This window comes from Zingiber officinale, chromosome 3B (assembly GCF_018446385.1).
Source record: "Zingiber officinale cultivar Zhangliang chromosome 3B, Zo_v1.1, whole genome shotgun sequence".
NCBI lineage: Eukaryota > Viridiplantae > Streptophyta > Magnoliopsida > Zingiberales > Zingiberaceae > Zingiber > Zingiber officinale.
Window position 1 is genome coordinate 52,674 of NC_055991.1, and position 19,859 is coordinate 72,532.

At 41.2% G+C, this 19,859-nt stretch overlaps 6 protein-coding genes across 8 annotated transcripts; 3 read left to right on the forward strand and 3 right to left on the reverse strand.

The window, feature by feature from the left end:
- Positions 1-830: 830 nt before the first annotated feature.
- On the reverse strand, positions 831-3,110 carry LOC122055287. Its single transcript, XM_042616654.1, has 2 exons — positions 1,318-3,110; positions 831-1,243 (listed from the first exon to the last, which is right to left on the reverse strand). Exons 1-2 carry the CDS (start codon positions 2,733-2,735, stop codon positions 1,000-1,002), a joined length of 1,662 nt encoding a protein of 553 aa, XP_042472588.1. The 5' UTR covers positions 2,736-3,110; the 3' UTR covers positions 831-999.
- A 1,795-nt stretch (positions 3,111-4,905) lies between these two features.
- Positions 4,906-6,474, reverse strand: LOC122055288 (lectin-like). The gene has a single exon (XM_042616655.1). The coding sequence runs from the start codon at positions 6,208-6,210 to the stop codon at positions 5,140-5,142; it is 1,071 nt and encodes a 356-aa protein (XP_042472589.1). The 5' UTR covers positions 6,211-6,474; the 3' UTR covers positions 4,906-5,139.
- A 107-nt stretch (positions 6,475-6,581) lies between these two features.
- Positions 6,582-9,701, forward strand: LOC122055289 (glucose-induced degradation protein 4 homolog). 2 transcript variants are annotated; one of them, XM_042616656.1, is made up of 8 exons: positions 6,582-6,732; positions 8,027-8,088; positions 8,338-8,481; positions 8,649-8,722; positions 8,832-8,886; positions 8,956-9,018; positions 9,105-9,232; positions 9,331-9,701. In XM_042616656.1, the coding sequence occupies exons 1-8, from the start codon at positions 6,690-6,692 to the stop codon at positions 9,407-9,409; spliced, it is 648 nt and encodes a 215-aa protein (XP_042472590.1). In that variant the 5' UTR covers positions 6,582-6,689; the 3' UTR covers positions 9,410-9,701. The 2 variants fall into 2 exon arrangements, with proteins under 2 accessions (XP_042472590.1, XP_042472591.1); XM_042616657.1 differs by lacking the exon at positions 9,105-9,232.
- A 134-nt stretch (positions 9,702-9,835) lies between these two features.
- LOC122055290 lies at positions 9,836-11,031 on the forward strand. Its single transcript, XM_042616658.1, has 2 exons — positions 9,836-10,582; positions 10,712-11,031. The coding sequence occupies exons 1-2, from the start codon at positions 10,235-10,237 to the stop codon at positions 10,874-10,876; spliced, it is 513 nt and encodes a 170-aa protein (XP_042472592.1). The 5' UTR covers positions 9,836-10,234; the 3' UTR covers positions 10,877-11,031.
- A 1,693-nt stretch (positions 11,032-12,724) lies between these two features.
- LOC122055292 (uncharacterized protein C24B11.05-like) lies at positions 12,725-14,927 on the forward strand. Of its 2 annotated transcripts, none has more exons than XM_042616660.1 (9): positions 12,725-12,882; positions 13,252-13,340; positions 13,447-13,512; positions 13,584-13,681; positions 13,753-13,790; positions 13,888-13,975; positions 14,072-14,344; positions 14,432-14,497; positions 14,567-14,927. In XM_042616660.1, exons 2-9 carry the CDS (start codon positions 13,283-13,285, stop codon positions 14,720-14,722), a joined length of 843 nt encoding a protein of 280 aa, XP_042472594.1. In that variant the 5' UTR covers positions 12,725-12,882; positions 13,252-13,282; the 3' UTR covers positions 14,723-14,927. The 2 variants fall into 2 exon arrangements, with proteins under 2 accessions (XP_042472594.1, XP_042472595.1); XM_042616661.1 differs by having other exon boundaries at positions 14,449-14,497; positions 14,567-14,721.
- Positions 14,928-15,096: 169 nt separating this feature from the next.
- On the reverse strand, positions 15,097-17,462 carry LOC122055291 (receptor-like cytoplasmic kinase 176). Its single transcript, XM_042616659.1, has 6 exons — positions 17,129-17,462; positions 16,457-16,782; positions 16,228-16,363; positions 15,994-16,142; positions 15,782-15,905; positions 15,097-15,574 (listed from the first exon to the last, which is right to left on the reverse strand). The coding sequence occupies exons 1-6, from the start codon at positions 17,190-17,192 to the stop codon at positions 15,252-15,254; spliced, it is 1,122 nt and encodes a 373-aa protein (XP_042472593.1). The 5' UTR covers positions 17,193-17,462; the 3' UTR covers positions 15,097-15,251.
- Between the last annotated feature and the right edge of the window lie 2,397 nt (positions 17,463-19,859).

Here is a 19,859-nt window from a genome sequence, read left to right on the forward strand (position 1 = left end):
TACTAATTGCCTCGTGTGTTCTGCAAGGCTAGCCCATGTGCTCGGCCTTTCGGTGAAAAGTCGATCGGAATTGTAGGTCCCTAAGTCGGGGGAGGTGCTTGTCGGAATTTTTCAGTGCCGCCGACGGTTGCTTGTTGAAGTGTTGTTGGATGGTTTTCGTCGCGATACGTATCGACTTTTTTGAGGATGGAGACCGGGAATGGTGTTTTGCATATGGACGGGTAGTGTGTGGATAATGGGCATGGCTTGTTGGTTCGCCATCTTGCCACTAGTGGTTCACTGTGGAAGGAAGAAGCTAGAATACAGAGAGTTTATGAATTGTTTGATGCGTATCGAGTCAAGCTACAACACATTGATTGAAAGACATGTTAGAATTAAGTCTTTAAGGATGACATACTCATTAGGTCCTAAGCATTTTGGTGCCAAGTAGTTATGAGATCGATAATGAATTATTATAAAAATTCTATAATTTAGAAGTTTTGATAGACCTCGACTAGGGACCAACTTTGATGTGGCCATGCTCCATGTACAAACAATGTATAGACCTCCATTGTGACATATATTCTTTCATAGTTTTCGGCTAATTGAAGATATTTTTTTTTACCATGAGTTAGCCTTCTATTCTTTGATGAATCTTAGGCATCTCATTTATCCATAATTTTTCATAATCGAAATACAAGGTCATATACTTTGATAAACTAAACAAATATCTACAAGTTGATGCAATTTATCATCCAATTGAAGATTAAACTAAAAGTATAATAAAAGATGTCGTAAATTCCTCTACAAATCCATGGCCAAAACCCACATTTTCAAAAAAAAATTATCAGTGTTTATGAAGCAAAATTCATTTCAGCCCAACATTTATCTGGAATCTAAAAATATCTTAACATTATCCAATTTCATATCATTTTACTCCTCCGGAGGGTAGTTTGATAATAAAGATAAACCTTCGGGTGAAATGAAATTTTGCCCACTAATTTTGTCGTTTTGCAGAAATCAGGCGGCGGCCTCTCCGGCTTCCAGCGGATAGCAGGTATCGTCGCCGCCGGTGTTCCACAAGAAATGGGCGTAGGCGGCTGCGTAGGCGGGGTTGCCAGGATCCGCCGCGACGGCTTCTAGGAATTTCTCCTCCGCCGCCGCTAGGTCCTTCCTTGCCACCCACAGGAAGCTCGCGTATCGACTCAACGCCTCCGCGTCATCCGGCTTCGTCCCCACCGCCTTTTTGAAGTAGTACTCCGCCCTGTCGCCGGAAATCAATCTTCACTAATTTCGGCTGAGGCATTTCTACAAATAGCTTGCCGGGAGAAGAATTACCTGTTATGGTCGCGGAGGACGAGGTAGAGGAATTGGGCGAAGTTTGCGAGCAGAAGGGCGTTCTCCGGGTCCTGAGACAGCGCGTTCTGGTACGTCAACTCCGTGCGCAAGTAGTCGGCGTAGTCATCGGCCTCGAGGTCTACTGCCACGGGCGAGAGGAGCCGCCGGAGCGTCTCCTCGTCCATCAGGGCATCGTCCCTTGTGCTTCCTTGCATCTTCGATACCTCCTCCAGCATCCCTTTCCAAACCCTAGCTTCCTCATGCTCCACCGCCATCGCTCCCTCCTCGGTGGTTACGGTCCCCGGGGCTGTTGAGATCCCGTCGGGGAAAACGGAACCGTATGCGACGGATCCCTCATCCGATCGCCCGTCCCCGGTGGCCCCCGCCACAGGCCCCGCCTTTTTACCTCCGCCTCCGCCGTTCCCTCCCACGGAGGCGGTCCTGCCAATCGAAGTGGTCTTGATGGACGATTGATCGGGATGGATATGGCGACGGTGCTCCATCACCACTTTCTCCAATTGGGTCGGCGGATTGGGCGCCGCCATGGCAGGGGCGTCGAGGTGACCCATGGAGTAGACGGTGAAGTTGGCAAGGAGGAGCATGACGGAGACCATGAGGGTGGGCGTGCAGGAGAAGATCTGCTGGAAGAGCCAGACGAAGGAGGAATTCATCTCCTGGTGAACCCGCGCGACGATCCCCTGGAAGTCCTCGCAGAAGAGTTCCTCCCGCATTTGGAGCGTGTAGCTCTGGAGCTCGCGGATAATGAAGACCATGGAGGAGAAGGCCCGCTTCACGGAACAGTAGGCCGACTCCCCGGCCTCCCGGAGCCACCCGCCGTCCTCCCACCTCTTCTTCCGCTTTATGATCCGCAGCGACAGGGGTAGCTCCACGCTGTTCGCGTTCTTCTCCACGCTCGCCGGCACGATCTGGCCGGGCCAGTCCGGAGGCTCCGGCCTCACCGGCACCCACGGGGGCTCCGTTGAAGGCTCTTGCTTGCTCAACGACGGCGGCGAGCTCGTGTTGAGGCAAAAGGAAGCAGAGAACAGGGATGCGTCTCCTCCATTTCCTTGTTGCTGCTGAAGCTCGAGAATCGATTCCTCCAACCTCTGAACAAACTCCTCCACATTATCCTCCTCCGCCCGACCATCATCGGCGCCGCCAGAAGGGAAGCACTCGGTCCTGGCGCCGAAGGCGCGGCGGCGTAAAAAGCCATGTCCAAGCGGCTGCCTTCCTCTGCCTCCCCCAACCTCCATCGACCGAGTCCGCAGCAGCCTGGCCGATTCGCCAGCCCCAAGGAACGTGCAGCCCACGACGCCCTTCCGCTTGCCGGACCCAACGGTGGAGACAACGGCAGCGAAGACGGCGGCCTGCGACGGCGTCGTGGAGGCGGACCACGTCCCAGCGACCTGAACACTCATCTCCTCTCGACGTCTCCTCCGCCTCTATTCTTTCAATGAAGTCAAACCTTACCTTTTCGTGACTGAAAACGTAGGCCTCCTCTCACCCTACCCGCCGACGGAAAGCATTCATCAAGAACAATACTAAAACTGCAAGGAAACAGGTTGCGGCTCCGAGCTCCGGCTACGTTTGCCGGAGGGGAAGAAGATGCAGGAGCCAAAAGGCCTACGGCTCAGGTGCGGCTTTTCACTCTCCTCTCTGAGCGACTGACTGAGCCTATCTCGGATCACCCACTCGCTCTTATATGAACACCGACAAAGCGTTTAAGAAATTAATAAATGGAGCGAAATATCCAGTAATTAATTAATTGTATGGTTCATTAATATAGCCATTACGCGACCCGGCCCGGTTCGGTTCACATGGCGTGGGCGGTGGTTGATAGCGCCAAGCCGCGGTGCGAACGTGAATCGTGTCCACGTGCCTTGTTCTCGTTGACAAGCTGTTTAAAATTAAATCATATGCAAATTAATCGCTATCTACCCGGTAATTTCGTGATTTGCTTTTTACTAGTCCAAATCACTTAGACCTCAACTCATAATCCATTTGATAAATTCAATAAATTCGTCCCTTCATTCAAACTAAATTAAATTGAATATAAAATAAAATCTAGAACATTCCTCATTCTTATAAATTTACAAAAATAAAAAATTATGGATATTTTTTTTATTATTTTATTAAAATTTGTCCTCGTCATACAAGTTTATCTCTACAGTCTATATGGATATACTTATTTTATCTACTTCTAGAAATATTTAACATCATCGAAATCTTTTTTTGTCGTATGCTCTAGCATTTTTCTAAATAAAATGAGTACTATAAAAACAAATTCAATTAATTAAATTTTTTTAAAAAATATTAATTATGGTTGGGTGTGTTTTTTATTTTTTACAAAATTTCTTTTAACCTTATATAATTGTCAAAATGTAACTCGAGACCTAGAATCTATTCTTATAGTATTCCATTTTGTTATATATGGTCCAATGCACATGAGCCCTCTTCTTTTAATTTTTTTAACTTTTTAGTCACAAAATTACCTTGGGACTACCGTGCAAGAGGATGTTAAGTTGTACCTAGGTACTTTCGATACTCAATTATGATATATTTATATAAATTTTTCATCAAATAAAATATGTAATTATGAGATACTGGACTTCTGAATTATTAGTATAAACACTTCTCAATTTATCTTAACGACCCGATCAATCATTTCAAATTTGATATTATTTAATTCAATATTTTTTTCATTTTACCCCCTCAGCCTAGCAGTCTGGCACTCCAAGATTGCCACCTTTGACAACTTTCTCTTTCTCAACCAGCATTATATCCTCTCTCTCTCTCTTCATTATAGATTTTAAAAAACTTGAAATTTGTAAGGTTTTTAGAAAATTGTTAATTTTAGGTAAAGAAAAATGGTTGATATTGGAGATTGAACTCGAAGAAGTGGCCTTGAATTGGATCGACTAAGCCTCCTTATCTCATTCCTTTGTTTTTTCTTCTGTTTTGGAATCCTCTCCATCTCTTACTCCTTATCTCCAATTCCATCACTTTCCATCCAAAAGCTATGTTCAAAATGACTCCTAGGATTAGAAGGAAGGAAGGAAGGAAGGAGCAAAAATATCAAGCATAAGCAGAGGGAGGGGTGCCCATGGGATGCTGACATGCATGCACACCTAGCAACTACAACTCTTTGTTAGCCCAAGTGTTTATTTGGTCATTGCTTAGTTTAGGCAAGGAAGAAGGTGTTGGTGGTGGATTAGTGGTGGTTAGTAAGAGTGACAACAATATCAAGTACCCATAACTATCCCACTTAATTATTTAATGTGTTTAGGATATTATCATTATCCAATGGACATACTAGCTACAAATTTTGATGAAATGGTGATTTGAATATCTATGAATACTAAAAACATACATTTGTTCTCTACTCTCTACTCTGTTCATTGTCATCGTCCATGGTGAAAGTCTACCTATGAATTGTCTCTCTGTCGAATGTGAAGCGTTCAGAAAAAGGATCTGCAAGAGCATTTATTACCAATAACTGAAGAACGCATAGAACGTCGATTATTAGACAGATTATAGAAAGTGGCTGCCAAAAATCGCCAGACATTTCATTCTGGACAAGTCAATGGAAATACATAACGAAACCAATTCATTCCTAAAAATTTTGCACGGCACAGTTTTGACTTCTGTTACAGGAATGGCAGATGCAGCAGCAGTTCCATCTTCCATCTCTTGATGGAAATCATAGCATTTGAGCAAAGTTTGCTTGAAAAGCTACAGCTTCCATCGAGCAAATAAACATGAAATCGCAAAGTAACGTGAATGTACAGCAATGGCGGCATGCATGGTTCATCTTCAAAGCTTCTAATCCTTATTACCACTCTTGAGGTCCTTCTCTCCGGTTCCTTCGGCCGTTCCGTAGTCGACCCCCACCGAGAATTCTACAGGAGACACCGGCCACCGCCAACCGAGCCCCGCCCACACGAACATGAGGAAGAACGCCAACATGGCTCCGCATGCGGCAGCGAACACCATGGCGATGAACATTCCCCAGGGATAAGCTCTCCTCGGATGCACCGGAGGATTCTGAGTTGGCCGTACTAGGAATGAATTGGGATCCAGGGGCTCTGAATGCATCAGATATGGAGCTCCATGCCTCGCCGTGAAATTCCAGGAGTAGATGCTGCTGCCCTGCGTGGAATTGCGACTCCAGGAGGTTAAAGACACCAAAACTGCCTCTCGCCGCAAGAAGTTGGACGACAAATCAACGGCGTAAGAAGTCGGCGAGTTCATCGGCGTTGAATCTTTGTCTCGCCAAAGTTTCACCTGAATTATCTTTGAGTCTCCGTCGAAATCAATCAAAGAATGCAACTTTTCTCCTCTGTTAAGATAGGGCACAGAGCCATTGACGGAAAGATTGCTGCTTTTAGCTAAAACCTCGCCGGAGACAGTGATCTCGATGAGACTTCCACTTAGATTACCAGTTTTTGCCGTCGCGAAGCGCACTGCCATGAGACTGGTCGAGGATTCAGCAAGATAGCCGTTCCCCCTTTCAAGAAGAGCACTAGCTGGGGACAAGAAGAAAGCGAAGCCGGCGGCGGCGGGAGAGATAGAGAAAGAGAAGGAAGAAGAAAACCCTAGTTTGGTGCCGAAGAATCTGATCGGTTTCCGGTACGCCATCCGCCCCGAGCTCGCATTTGCCGGACGCGTGATCCTGACCGCCGAACCACTCACCTCCGCGTCTCCGTAGAGATCAAACTCCGCCCCAAAGCTCCGATCTTTCACCGATCCGTCGAAAGAGAAGCGGAAACCGAGTCCGGCCTCATCACAGCTCCCACAGGACAAAGAGGCGGCGAGGAGGAGAAAGACAGCGAGGAGGAAGAAGGAAACCGGAGGAGACAGCAGCATCGCAAAGATCCGGAGGCGCGGAGGCATGTTTCCTTCAAAGGTCACGCCTTTCTCCAACCATGGCCGGACGTCGACGTAGATCTAAGGCGATGATGATAGGGAGTTAAGACGGGGTGAGTGTGCGCGCAATGTGGCAGATGGAAAGGTCAGGAGGGAGGAGGAGGAGGGTCATTAATGGCGTGGGAGACCTTACGAGGCCCAAGAAAAATCTGACACTCTTTCTTTCTGCTGTGCGGCTTTTTAGGTTTTGCTTCGCTGGTGGCTATTCGCTTTGGTGTTGTTATCGGTAAGGGAGTAAAGAAAATGGCGGAGGAAGAAGGAGCCGTTATCAGAATCCTAATAATTTTAATCATTTTTGTTGAAAGCTATGATGTCCGGGCCGTATTGGGCTCGTGTCTGACATAATTCGGCCCATTTGGTCTGGCTCGGCTCATCCGCTCTTCCCAGCGAGTCAGTAGTCGACGTCCTCTGGATCTCCAGTTTGTGATCGCATTTGGTTGCGGAAGATGCCGGTTAGAGTGGAGAGCTCGACGCCTTCTCAAGATTTGGGTGAGGATTTCGATCTCGATTTTTTCTACTTAAAATGCTTCTGAAATAAGGCTTCCTAGGGTTTTTCTGCACAGTCGCAGCTAGGTTTGGGCATGTTCGTGTGCTTTGTTAGATTAATTTCTTTTTCTTTCAGCGATCGGTTTTTCCATTTGTGGAGAAGATTTGCTTTCTATTTTTTCCTTCGATTTAGGTTTACGAAGTTCCGTTATCTATTAATCTTACAGATGAATGATGCGGGTTCAGGAAATTTTTTTTAAAAAAATTATTTTTTGTGGTTAAAATAGTGTTTTCATCTTTGGGATTCATTCTCTTTCTACTTAGAGAGTTGGTATTTAGTTGGTCCGTTGGACACATCTGTGGGGAAGATAGTTGTATGCAATTTGAATGTTACTTTTGGTATTATTTGCTGCATTAGCAACTAATTTAGCTGCTGAACTTCTGCATGGGTCATCTGTAAAAGATTGGCACAATCTGAGCTCTAAGCCATGCCCATGGACAGTGTAAGCCTCGGCAATATAGGCTTAATTGGATTGGATATGACCGGTGTAGTGCACAAAACTAATCATAAATTCATTTTAAGTCTACGTATCATACATTATTTGACTGTACTTGAGCCTCATATGTCTCCTCTCTGATTTTCTTTTTGATGTATCTTCTGGTTCATTAGCTACTATGGTTTTTAGCGTGGAATAGTAACTTTTCTGAAAGTGGTGCATGATTAATCTCTTTTAATGATGAAAGTCTTGGTAGAAAGAACAGGTCTCTAGATTGAAAGATGAAAGTCTATTTCATTGCTATAAGATAGTCTTAATTACAAATAATACGATTACAAGTATGAATTGTACGACATAATGATTTCTATTTTTTTTGGATATCTTCCATTAATAAGAATGAGTTGGTTAGTTTCATGGTTAATGACTAAATACATATATGTTTTAATAACAACCATTGATTTGCCATAAGCATAAAGACTGTTTGAAGCTTTGTTTTTTTTTCAACTTCACAATCTGAATTTTCTGGACATGAAAAACTTTTTCTTTCTTTGTTGTAAAAATGTCTTTGGTCTTTGGTTTTGCATGGCAATCATGCAGGTTTGCAGCTTAATTGATCCACTTCAGGTGACTGCTCATCTATGGCATGCACTTTGTAGTATCATTTTCTTGCATTCTGACTATTTGATGCTTGATATAGTTTTGTAACCTAGATGTTATTTAATACTTTCTGAGAATGTTTGTTCCCTTAGCAATCTTTAAAGTTCATCATCTATATTACTGAAGAATGAAAATAACTGCAGGACAAGATTCAAGTGCTGGACATCCTCCGCCTCCTTCTTGTAGTCTTCTGAGTGCTGGGAGGGTGAGTATTTAATATCTTTAAACCTTCTGATCTCCTTATGTTGCCTCATTAAACTGTTAGTATTTCTATTCTTGTGTACATTTCTGAAACAAAGGGCTTTTGTTAGGACTAACCGTCTTGGTTTATGCAATAATTTTTGGCTTGTATGAATTGTAAGGTCCTTTGATATTCCCATATCAAACATATTTCTTCATTCATTCTTCTATCTCATGTCCTCATTTTATGTGATAGCTACCTTTCCTTTTTCAGGCTTTTTCTGGTACCCAAAACGTTTCAAGCTTGCAAAAAGATGAAGCATGGAAGGTTAATGTGAGAATCCAAGGAATTGATAACGATCATGGTTATTTATGTGGCACAATGGAAGCACTAAACGTCCCCTTAGCAGATACCCCTGTAAGATCTACCAACTTCATCCTTTCTGCATTAATGTATTCGTTTATAGTGCTTTTAACATTATATTTATCATCTCAAAAGCCATAGGAAGTAACCATTTTATCTGGGTTCTGCAGTCTTCGTCAATTAAATTCTTTCTTCTTTTTTTTCGGTTCCTTGGTTCTCAGGTAGTTACTTTCTGGGAGGGAGAACTTGTTGATGGAAGGAATTACACCTTTTTCACCGGAAAGTGGGAAGCAACGTATGGCTTTGCGGTTTTTATTACTTTCTATGTCTATTCTGCAAAGTGCAAAATGATGATAAGCTATTCTTGTTTTCCTTTAACATAGATTCCTTCACTGTTTTGGCAGGCCAGAGGATGATATTAGACATTGGTTGAAATTTCAATCTTTTACTCCCCTATTGGTACTCATCTATTGATAAAATCTGCATCTCTGTGACTCTTCTTTACTGAACCCTTATTTTCCTCCTCAGAGTCAGGTTGAGGCTGATGGAGGCAAAAATTTGGACCTGAGTAATTATCCATACATATTTATGGTAACTCAATAACCATCATAGCACAATTGTTGTAATCATATATGTTTTGTATGTAATATTTTGTGAATTATTTTTCCATCTTCCAGAGATGGAAAGAGCAGTACTTTGTAAATGTTGGAATAGACTGCGGCCTGACCATCGCCGGCTTCTACTATGTTTGCTTTTCGTGTAGTGACGGTTCTATTAATGGTTTCTATTATGACCCAAATAGCAGGTTGCTGGGATCTTCCATTTTTTTAATCCTGCATTTCTTTGATCATTCTTACAAATGCTTGATCAGGTTTTAATGATCTTTAGTTTGGTAAATTGCAGCCCTTATCAGAAGCTCGAGCTGAAATGCATCCCGGGAGGTACTGCAGGTTTTACCTTCTCTTCGTATCAATTGAGTTAGGTGCCATATTTTAGGAAATGTGCCAATGTAAGTGCTCTCATCTTACAAAACTTCTTTGCCTGAGGTTTTCTTTTTCTTGTGAAAGATGTAATAGGCCGTATCAATCTCTTAGAGTTTGCTTTTGAATAGAGAGATCTTTGTTCTTTTTTTTTAGAAAAAAGGTGTCGATTTGTGAATTAACAGTTGCCGATTGATGAACTCCACTGCTGAAGCTACAGTTTATTGTGTTTTTTCTTGATCAGTTGTGTTACTCTTCCTTTGCATTTGACAACTTACTTTAACCTTTTGACAATATTATTTGTGCATAGTTGTTTCATTTCACCGTCATATTGTTCATGCAAGTAAATAAAATCTGTCCTCTCGGATGGGTCTTGTGGTTAACGCATGAGGTGTTATCATTATGAGATCTGAGGTTCGATTTGTTATCATTATGAGATCTGAGGTTCAAATCTCGATAAAATCGAGATAAATGTTTCCCTTATGCGTTAATCACTATTCCAAATGTTTGTAGTTGTCCGTGATTTATTTTCTCTGTGTTGATCCTGAGATGAATTGGCAGGAGCACTGGGACGAATGTATTTATTTTTTGCCACTATGTAAGTAAATAAAATCTAACCGAATTTTATCTTTGGTTGTTAAATTTAGAAAAGGAAAGAATAGTTGGAATAAATTAATCATTTAGAGTCGAAGAATGTTGGTACTTGAGAATTTAGGTTGCGTCTGAAATTCAGATCGTGACCGTCAATAGACAATCCAATGGCGGCTCTTCGCTTAGAATTAAAGATATCGTTGCTTCCTTGTCCAAGGGGATGAGCAGATGAAAGGATGGCAACCGTAGCAGTCGCATCTCCGTTCCAGCTCCTCCTCGTCTCGCCTCCCAAATTCTTCTCCACCCACAATCTCTACCTCAATGGAAGGAGAAGCGCTCCACTCTCCTCTCCTCCTCTATCTCCGAGGAGGAGAAGACCTGGGGGCGGCGATTGGTTCCAAAGCTCTCGATTTGGGCGGATTGCAGCCGTCGCGGAAGAAGCTCCGCCGCCAGCTGCGGACGCAGCAATCGAGAAGGCTCAGCAGATGATCCCTGCCGCCGCCGCCGAGGACAGCGCTGCATCCGCCATCATCTCTATTCTCCTCTTCGTCGCCTTCGTCGTTCTCTCCGTTCTCACCATTGGGGTAAAAATCCAATCTCACCTTCTCTTCGAAAACGCTTCTTTTTTGCCGGTGTTCCTGTTGATTTCCACCGACTCCCTAAAGGAGGAATTTTGATTTCGCGGAGTGAGTGAGGAATTGATTGTGGAGCAGGTGATCTACCTGGCGGTGCAAGATTTCCTGCAGAAGAGAGAAAAGGACAAGTTTGAGAAGGAAGAGGAGGAGGAGAAGAAGAAGAAGGGAGGTAAGAAGGCAAAGGTGAAGGCAAGGCCTGGCCCAAGAGGCTTCGGCCAGAAGGTTGAAGAAGATGAAGACTAGTGAGCGTTGAGATCGTCCATCAATTGTGCACATTGCATTTTGTCTAGTCTAGTGAGTGACCTTAAAGTTAAGTGGGTGTTTGTTCTTCAAGTTAAGTGTGATGGATTTTGAGACTTGGAATTTCCTCTTTTTTTAATGAAGTTCACTTTGATCTTGATTGACTGAGTCATTTTCGTATATAGAAACCCAGAAAAAAATTGCTCTCAGTCTAAAAGTTCACTTTGTGTGCTTAGGGATTAATTTCTTTATTTTCTGGAAACTAGTTTTGTACATTCTTATGGATTAATGGTTCTGTTCTGCAACATTACTCTTGATTATTTGTGTCTGAACTCTGAAGTGGCAATCCTGTAATCAATATTTTTGTTCTTCTATAATTTTCCAATATTTTTGCAAGTTCATTTCATTTTTAAATTCAATACTTTGCAAATGCTGGACTCATTCAATTAATTGGCATGTTGGATTTGTCTTATTTATTTTTTTAATCAAACATAGAAATTTTCATTAAGCTAAATTTTGCTTTAATTTTTTTGTCTTTGTAAGTAGAAATTCTTTTTATCTTTTTCATTTCTACATTGAGATCATATTAATGTTAATATCTAATATATCTTACGATTTTTGTTAAGAATATGACAGTTTACTAATTAATTTGGTGAAATTTAAAATTAAATTATGTTAATATTTTTTTCCTTTTTTAATAAAAATAATTTTAAGGTTTATTAATAATTTTTATAGATGCATCAATCAAGAATTTAGAGTTCAAAACTCAGTTGTAATTTATTATTAAATTTTTTTATTAGAATTTGAAATTCAACTGCAGTGTATTATTGAAAAATTTTCAATCAAAAATTTAAAGTTTGAGACTCAGTCGTGATGTATTATTAAAAATTTTTTTCATTAGTAATTTTCTCTTGTTATTTTATATAAAAATATATATTGTCATTATTATTTTTAGTCTTATATTGTGTTATTAACATGAAGTTTCTATAAATATTTTGAGTTCACCATTAATTTTTTCTTATTGTTTTATATAAAAAAAATATATATTATCATTATGGTAGCTTTTATAAATATTTTGAGTTTATCAGTAATTTTTTCTTATTTTATATAAAAATATATATATATATATTGTCATTATTGTTTTTAGTCTCACATTGTGTTATTAACATTGTGAGCAGAAATTTCTATAAATATTTGTGTTGATGACGTTAAAAAAAAAAATATTTTTTGAAATTTTTGATGAAGATTAAATATAATATTAAATTAATTTTTTATAAGAAAAAATTATTATAATAATTTATTACTAAGGTGACGTTGAGTATGAGTATGAATTTAATAGTAAGATAGAATGAAAATAAAATTTAGTTATATGAATTTGATTGATTTCTAAATTCATTTCTTCCCTCATCCCTAAATCCATTAATTAAACATCCCCTAAAATTTTCAATATTATTACATATTTATTAAAGATGAATGCTAATATTTTATACATAACATATAAAAATACCATAAATAGACGCGATAATTTCCAATTTGTCAATATTTTAATGCTTGATTTTTTTAATCGACGAGAGAATAGGACAACTAATTTGCAGAAAGCTTTTAATTTATATCATATCTTGCATACGAGAGTAGGATGTAATAATTTATATTATATAGTATATTTTAAGCTGACATATTTTATCATCATTTTTCACTAATTTCAATTTGAGAATTTTTATTTTTGTAAGATGGTACGTTATTATTGAATCATAGAATTTTATATTTTTTAAAAATATATATATAATAAAAAAATAATATTGCGTATTATGCGGGTTATACATTTATTCTTAGTATATTCCTAATGAAATGGGTACTATTATTAATTCAAACGTAGGGTGTTGCTCGTTTGTTATTGGCGGTCGTGGGGGCGACCCGACGCCGTCGCCGATATAAACCGGTGCGCCTCCTACCTTTCTCCTTCCTTTTCGCCCTTCTTTGCCAATCGCGCTGCTCCGTGGAGGACCAAGGTACTGGCCTTCGCTTCCTATCTTATTTGCTAAGCTTCGATCGCTATAACTTTTCATTCCTCGTCCTTCGATTGAAACCTATAAGCCGGATCTTCTCTAAAACCTTGGAATGAATCCTGGAAACGAGATCTTCACGAGGCATTGGTAGTGCACGAAGTTAATGGTACAAGAAAATGAAATTTTGAAATGTTGTTTTGGGGAGTGATGATTGGTCAAAATAAAAAAATCGAGACTTTTTGCCATTTATTTTTGGGGTTTCTCACATTGGGTCTATGATTGGTAACAAAAAGATGAAAACTTGATCTTTTGGGAGAGATTGGTCCAAATCAAACCTTTGTTCGTCATGCTTAGCTTTTTTCCTAACCTTAGGTTTATGATTCCGAAGCTGTGAGCTATAGATATGGAATCGAAGGAGATGTGCACGAAAGCTAATATCGGATATGATTGCCTTTTGTTCGGTACGTTTTCCTTTTTGGCTATTTGGTGATAGGTTTGAAGTTATAGCATACCAATCCTTTCTTAATTCACTATTGCTTGTCTTTGATTTTTTTTTTTTTTTTTCAGATCTTGATGACACCCTCTATCCGTTGAGTTCCGGAATTGCCGCCGAGTGCCGCAAGAATATTTTAGGTATGGTCTCTATTTTGTTTCTATATCAACTTTTCCCTAAGAATTGAGACGTATATTTTATCATTTTTCAGAATATATGCTTGAAAAATTAGGGATTGAAGAAAGCAATTTACTAGAGTTGTGTACTGTTCTGTATAAGCACTATGGAACGACAATGGCTGGCTTAAAGGTAATTGTTATATTCATGTTCGACAAAGGTGTGCGATTGCAGTAATGAGAAGCTTTCTACTTGTTTCTCAGGCCATTGGCTATAACTTCGATTATGATGATTTCCATAGGTTTGACTCTATCATTGATTTTTTATCTTTGCTTCACATGCTTCATTCTATGGTTTTAGTGAATCAAAGAGTTTACTGATTTCCCGTGGTTTAATAGCTTTGTCCATGGAAGATTACCATATGAAACATTAAAGCCAGATCCTGTTATAAATCAACTCTTGCTGAGTCTTCCAGTTCGAAAAGTTGTGAGTTTCTGGGGCATGGATGTTGAAACTCTCTGATTCAACTTTGTTTTTTTTTTCACTTCACTAACAAGCTCATGAATCGACCTGAATGAATAGATATTCACTAATAGTGATCAAGCTCATGCGGCTAAAGTGCTTAAGAAGCTGGATCTGGAAGATTGTTTTGATACTGTTATTTGCTTTGAGACACTAAACCCACCATCCTCTTCATCTAGAGAAGATAATTCAGCCAACATCTTTGACATAATTAGCTACTTATCGAAACCTGATCCAAATGTTGATCTACCAAAGACACCAATATTGTGTAAACCATCCATTGAAGCCATGGAGCATGCTCTCAGGATTGCAAACATTGATCCCCAGAGAACTGTAAGTCGCATTTCCTATGTAATTTGCCGTCACCCTTTGCAGGATTCAGAATCCTAGTTGACGTTGTCAAATCTAACCGTGTTCTAGATTTTTTTCGACGATAGTATTCGGAACATTCAGTCGGGAAAAGAGATTGGATTGCATACTGTTTTGGTAAATCTCTTGGTGCCTAAAAAATCTTAGAAAGCTTCCATCATGTAAATTGCTTATTTGTGGATTCAGGTTGGTACTACTGAAAGAATCAACGGCGCAGACCATGCTTTGGAAAGCCTCCATGACATGAAGGAAGCATTGTCTGAGCTCTGGGAGGAAGCTGAGAAATCAGAGGATGATAAACCCTCGACCAAGATTCCAATTGAGACCACTGTTGTTGCTTAGTAGATTCTGCAAAAACTAAATCTTTTTTTTCAAAAACAAAAAAAAAGGGAGAAATGCTTGAGCGAAGGGCTTTTTATCTATGAGCCTTTGCTAGTTCATGTAACTTTTGGATGCCGTCTGGATTGGATGGAAATGTTTAACTAAGATCGCAGTCAAACTTTGTAATCAAAGTCTGATTTCATATGGATTTCATGATCTTGCAATACATAATCAGTCTCAAATAGAGGAGGAGAGTGTAACCCTTGAAAGGGTTGGTGATCATGATTTCTTGAAAGGGTTGGTGATCATGATCCTTGAACTAGATGAGCAACACTCAAGATATTTACAACAACAGTTAATTCAGACTGATTACTAAATATAAGACAGTTGATCAGTTACGAGCAAGATCAAATGCTAAGGGCCCTGAACAATCAACCTTTTCTATTATCCTCTCTATTAGGTTTCAACTTCTTGTCACTTCCTGTGAAGCGGCATCGATGAATCGGTGCTTGCTCTCTGTCTGCTTCATTTAGGTTTGTTCTTAGAACTTCTACCCGTCTTTAGCATCTTGAAGCTGTTCTAAAGCAGTCACTACTTGATCCATGGTTGGCCTGTCCTTTGCTTCCATGGATAGACACTGTAGTGCAAGAGCAGCTGTCTTCTGGGCTCCAGTCGCCGGGTACTGCCCTTCCAATCTGGGATCCATCATGTTCGTAGTGCTTCGCTTGCTCTTGCTCGTGAGATAAGGCTTTGCCCACTCCACCAAATAGTGTTGTCCAGACGGTTGGTTCCTGTCAATGGCCCGTCGGCCGGTCAACAATTCAAGAAGAACAACTCCAAAGCTATAAACATCGCTCCTGGATGTCAAATGACCTGTTAAAAGTTGAGCGAGTCAGCTATCCAGTTCATGTCTCAAGTTATAGTATCATCAAGAACACAATGAGGTCAGAATTTAACTGACACAAACATAACAACAAATGTGGATAGATTGAAGAATGTCTCTAGATGATAAGTAAAATTGTACTAGACCATGTCCAGAAACACTACCACACCCATATCAACAAAAGTGAAGCAAATTACCAGTTGAGAGATACTCCGGAGCAGCATATCCATATGTTCCCATGATCCTTGTAGAGACATGGCTTTTGTCCCCAATCGGGCCATCTTTCGCCAATCCGAAATCAGAAAGCTTCGCATTGTAGTTCTGCAAATTAAAGGAAGAACGATTAGTATCCAAATTGAGTGAATATATATACACATTGCATTGCGAGGACGAGAGATGAACCACATACTGAATCGAGAAGCACATTGGAGGTTTTGAAATCGCGGTAGATGACCTTTGCCTTGCCCTTGCCACTATGAAGAAAAGCAAGCCCTTTTGCAGCTCCAAGGGCAATCATCATGCGGATATTCCACGGAAGTGGCTGATAGTATGAACTCCCTGAACCGCAACAGATTTCGCCGAGCATGAACAATAAGGCTAGAATTGCAATGGAGGTAGATGCCATCGATCACAAAGAACTTACTCCTGAACAGATGATTCTCCAAGCTGCCCCGAGGCATGAACTCATACGCAAGAAGCCTTTGTTCATCCTCCAGGCAGTATCCGAGGAGCTTTACGAGGTTAGGGTGAGACAAATGGCCCAAGTAATTAACCTCCGCCTACAAGATTCAAGATCGCCATTAGTTGAATATCAATCTATACCGAAATTCGCAGAGATAAAAGAATTCAAGGCTGGAAGAATTGCTACTCACCAACCACTCCCTGTGGCCCTGAAACCCTTCCTGTTTGAGTTTCTTTACAGCAATGACTAGTCCAGTCCCGGGCTTGGCTGCTGCCAATGTGATTTCATCAATCCAACCCTTGAAGACCGAACCGAAACCTCCTTCTCCCAGCATGCTGTCCGGCCGGAAGTTCCTGGTAGCGGTTCTCAGATCGTGGAAGGTGAAGCTCTTCAGGTTCGAAGATGACAAGATATCGTCCTCGCTCCGCGGAGTGGAAGGCAAAGATGAAGCAGACACCTTGCTGCTAGAAACGCTCGAGTCGTTTGCCTTACTGCTGCTGTATTGAGATTCTCCACCTAAAATTGGGCATCGGATTGATCAAGTAACAACTCTTGTCAAAATCTTCATTTCAACTAAAAACTAACATCGATTGAATGATAAATCATTCAAACCGGAGAAGCAAACAGCTCGGGTAAGGGATTAGGAAGACTATTGGCACTTCCCTAATCTACTCAAACTATCGTCGACAATCCCTAACCACTATATCCGAATATGACTCAGATCGTTTAAAAACATCAACTTTCGATTAAACAACTGAAAAAATCATGAAGAAAGTACACAAAAGAATACATTGATTGAAACGGAGATCTCACCGAAGCTTTTTAAATAGCTCAAATCCGCAAAAAGGGTGAAACGTCGTACCCGAAGAGAAGGCGGCGGGGGAGGGGCTCTCCGCCTTGACCTTGGTGCCCAAGCAATTTCCCATCGACGAGCTTCACAAGAGCAGGAAGGAAGCACCTTCTCCACCCAAATTTATACCCGGGTTTTGGCAAGGCGGAGACACGAATAATTAAAGCGAATCGAACGTCGTCTCCGGTCGAGCTCAGAAGCGATGCAGCTCCATGGAAGGAGAAGGAGATGTCGAGTTTCTGAGCTCCGAACGGGGGCTTTGAGTTGACGGGCGAGAGGAGGAAGAAGAGAAAAATGTGGCTCCTTTATCCGATCCGCCGTAATCGTTGGGTACCCAAAGTCAAAATCAGTAGCACTGACCGGCAACTTGTTTAGTATCACAAATTTTCCATTTGTTTAAAGTTATTAACAAATCGTCTTTGACTTTGAGTTAAATAATATCCTTATCTCAAAATTTTCAAGAAAGAAGGAACCCTTCTTCAAAGTGTGTGTGTGTTTTTTTCTTTTTGTGGTTGAACTCGGGTAGAAATTTAAGATAACTTTATCTCTGTACTCTGGGCCAAAAAGATATTTTTAGTTGGGAGTTCAAGAACTCCTCTCGCCTCTATTATATTAATTACTTTGTACATGATTAATTAAACACAGCCATTAATTATTTCACGTGTCTCAGCTATATAGCTGATGCTAACTAAATCTTCGCCCAAAATCTAACCAAGTGGCCTTCATTAAATTAAATAACAGAGAACCAATGACACCACCAGAGTCGAGACTGCCGAGAATTAAACATCCAGATCCAGACATTATTAAACACCAAGTATCAGAATAATTAATTAAAACTTAACAAGCATGGTAGCTGATATGGGTTGTAATTATTGGACCAAGGGCATAACGATGTGGTAGTCAAAATTAAAGCTCACCTGGCTATTAAAGGTATTAGGTCTAGCCTGATCGAGTGATAAGCTGTGTGAGATAGTGACTAAATAAAAACTTAAGGGTTGTTCAAATAAAGGCCCTCAATGTATGACCGGTTGGATAAAGGTCGGACGAGTATAAGATTCTTAGTGTATGCCTAGCCAGGCAAACGACAAAAGAGGTACATCACGGGTAAGTAAAAGATTTATCGGAGAATTATGACACATGATACAAGTTGTACTTTTCCCATCACTTAACAAACTCTAACAACCCAGTGACCATCTCACGATCACAGAGGTTATGTGAGGTGGTATAAAAGCAGGGATCTTCTCCGTTGGCAAGGTACGCAAACTCTGCATCTGAAACCCTAATTTCCACTACTGTTCTTCTTCTTCCTTTTCCCCGGAGCCGCACTAACTTGAGCGTCGGAGGGTCTTGCCAGGGATCCCCACCCCGGGTTTGATTACTAAGCTTTGTCGGATCGTCTAATTGTGCACGAGATCGTTGGAAACCTCTCCTCGATGATCAAAGATCTCGCTCCAATCCACAGCTAAATCATCGTCGTCATCAGCGCACCATCTCGCTGTTTTCAAACATGATCAAATTTGGCGGCGTCTGTGGGAATCTCTCCTGAATCTGAAACTTCGAGATGGAAGAAGCTGGAAAACTCACCACCGTCACCTTGACTCTCAAGGATCTAGAGTTACTGGTTAATGCTCGAGTCCAGCAACGATTACTACTGCAACAACAAGCAAATGACGGTGGTACGTTGCCACCATTGAATCCTGCGACATCAACTACCGCACACGGGCAAGAGGAAGGCCCGACTCGTTTGCGTCCTGCACCCCTTTCTCTGATTCGTCCTCGTGTTCTCTTTCACACCCCCTCGAGCAAGAAGATCGAGAAAGATATCTCTAAGAGTGTTCAAGGGAAGTACCAATTCGAGATAAACGCAAGGAGAACGCTCCCGTAAATGATAGCTCACCTGAGGTGCCTATCCGAAATAGACACAACGGAAAAGCTCCGGTGAGTAATAGCTCTCCTGAGCAAATTGTCACTCCGTTTTCTTAAAGCGTACTTGAAGATTCTCTGCCAAAACGTTATCAGAACTTGAATATAGGAGAAAATTCAGGAACAACGGATCTAGAGGACCATCTCCTCAAGTTTGAGAATGCTGCCCTGTTGCAACAATTCACGGATGGTGTGAAGTCTCGCATGTTTCTTACTACGTTTGGAGGCTCAGCACAACGATGGTTTAAGCGCTTGCCGGAGAATTCTATTCGCCGCTTTAAGGATTTTCGCAAGGTCTTCCTCCATCACTTCTCTAGCAACCGACGTTACTACAAGACTCCCGGAAGTCTCTTTTCACTCAAACAGAGGCTTAAGGAGACACTCCGGGCATACATCAAAAGGTTCAATCAGGTGGCTATGGAGGTCGCTGCCGCTGCCGCCGCCACGGGGGTTTTGGTGAATGCCTTTTCTCAAGGACTCACCGATAACAATTTCTTTCAGGATCTTGCTAGAAGGCCGCTAGCAAACTTCGATTTTCTACTTGATTGAGCAAGTGAGTTTATCAATGTTGAAGAAGCACTGGCGGCTCGAAAGAAGGAGGTCATCACACCTGCCCCTGCTCTTGTCGTTGAGAAACCGACACAAGCTACTCCATCACTCAGGGAACCTAAGGTGCTTCCTCAATTTCGCCAGCAAGAACCACGACCTCATGTCGTCCAGCATGTGGAAGACCCTCAAGAAGCTCCTCTAAGGTGGTGTACATATCATCAGACATTCGCCCATAGCACCAAAAGTTGTTACACTTTAAGAAATCAACGGA

Bases quoted from the DNA above. Each gene is read 5' to 3' on its own strand.
- LOC122055287 (XM_042616654.1), bottom strand. From the start codon at position 2,735: ATGAGTGTTCAGGTCGCTGGGACGTGGTCCGCCTCCACGACGCCGTCG. The intron at 1,244-1,317 runs GTAATTCTTCTC...TTCCGGCGACAG, and splicing joins GTCCTCCGCGACCATAACAG to GGCGGAGTACTACTTCAAAA.
- LOC122055288 (XM_042616655.1), bottom strand. From the start codon at position 6,210: ATGCCTCCGCGCCTCCGGATCTTTGCGATGCTGCTGTCTCCTCCGGTT.
- LOC122055289 (XM_042616656.1), top strand. From the start codon at position 6,690: ATGCCGGTTAGAGTGGAGAGCTCGACGCCTTCTCAAGATTTGG. The intron at 8,887-8,955 runs GTACTCATCTAT...TTTCCTCCTCAG, and splicing joins AATCTTTTACTCCCCTATTG to AGTCAGGTTGAGGCTGATGG. The intron at 9,233-9,330 runs GTTGCTGGGATC...GGTAAATTGCAG, and splicing joins TATTATGACCCAAATAGCAG to CCCTTATCAGAAGCTCGAGC.
- LOC122055290 (XM_042616658.1), top strand. From the start codon at position 10,235: ATGGCAACCGTAGCAGTCGCATCTCCGTTCCAGCTCCTCCTCGTCTCG. The intron at 10,583-10,711 runs GTAAAAATCCAA...ATTGTGGAGCAG, and splicing joins TCTCCGTTCTCACCATTGGG to GTGATCTACCTGGCGGTGCA.
- LOC122055292 (XM_042616660.1), top strand. From the start codon at position 13,283: ATGGAATCGAAGGAGATGTGCACGAAAGCTAATATCGGATATGATTGC. The intron at 13,976-14,071 runs GTGAGTTTCTGG...CTGAATGAATAG, and splicing joins GTCTTCCAGTTCGAAAAGTT to ATATTCACTAATAGTGATCA. The intron at 14,498-14,566 runs GTAAATCTCTTG...TTGTGGATTCAG, and splicing joins TTGGATTGCATACTGTTTTG to GTTGGTACTACTGAAAGAAT.
- LOC122055291 (XM_042616659.1), bottom strand. From the start codon at position 17,192: ATGGGAAATTGCTTGGGCACCAAGGTCAAGGCGGAGAGCCCCTCCCCC. The intron at 16,783-17,128 runs GTACGACGTTTC...GCCCAATTTTAG, and splicing joins CCCCGCCGCCTTCTCTTCGG to GTGGAGAATCTCAATACAGC. The intron at 16,143-16,227 runs GTAAGTTCTTTG...GTTGCGGTTCAG, and splicing joins GGAGAATCATCTGTTCAGGA to GGAGTTCATACTATCAGCCA.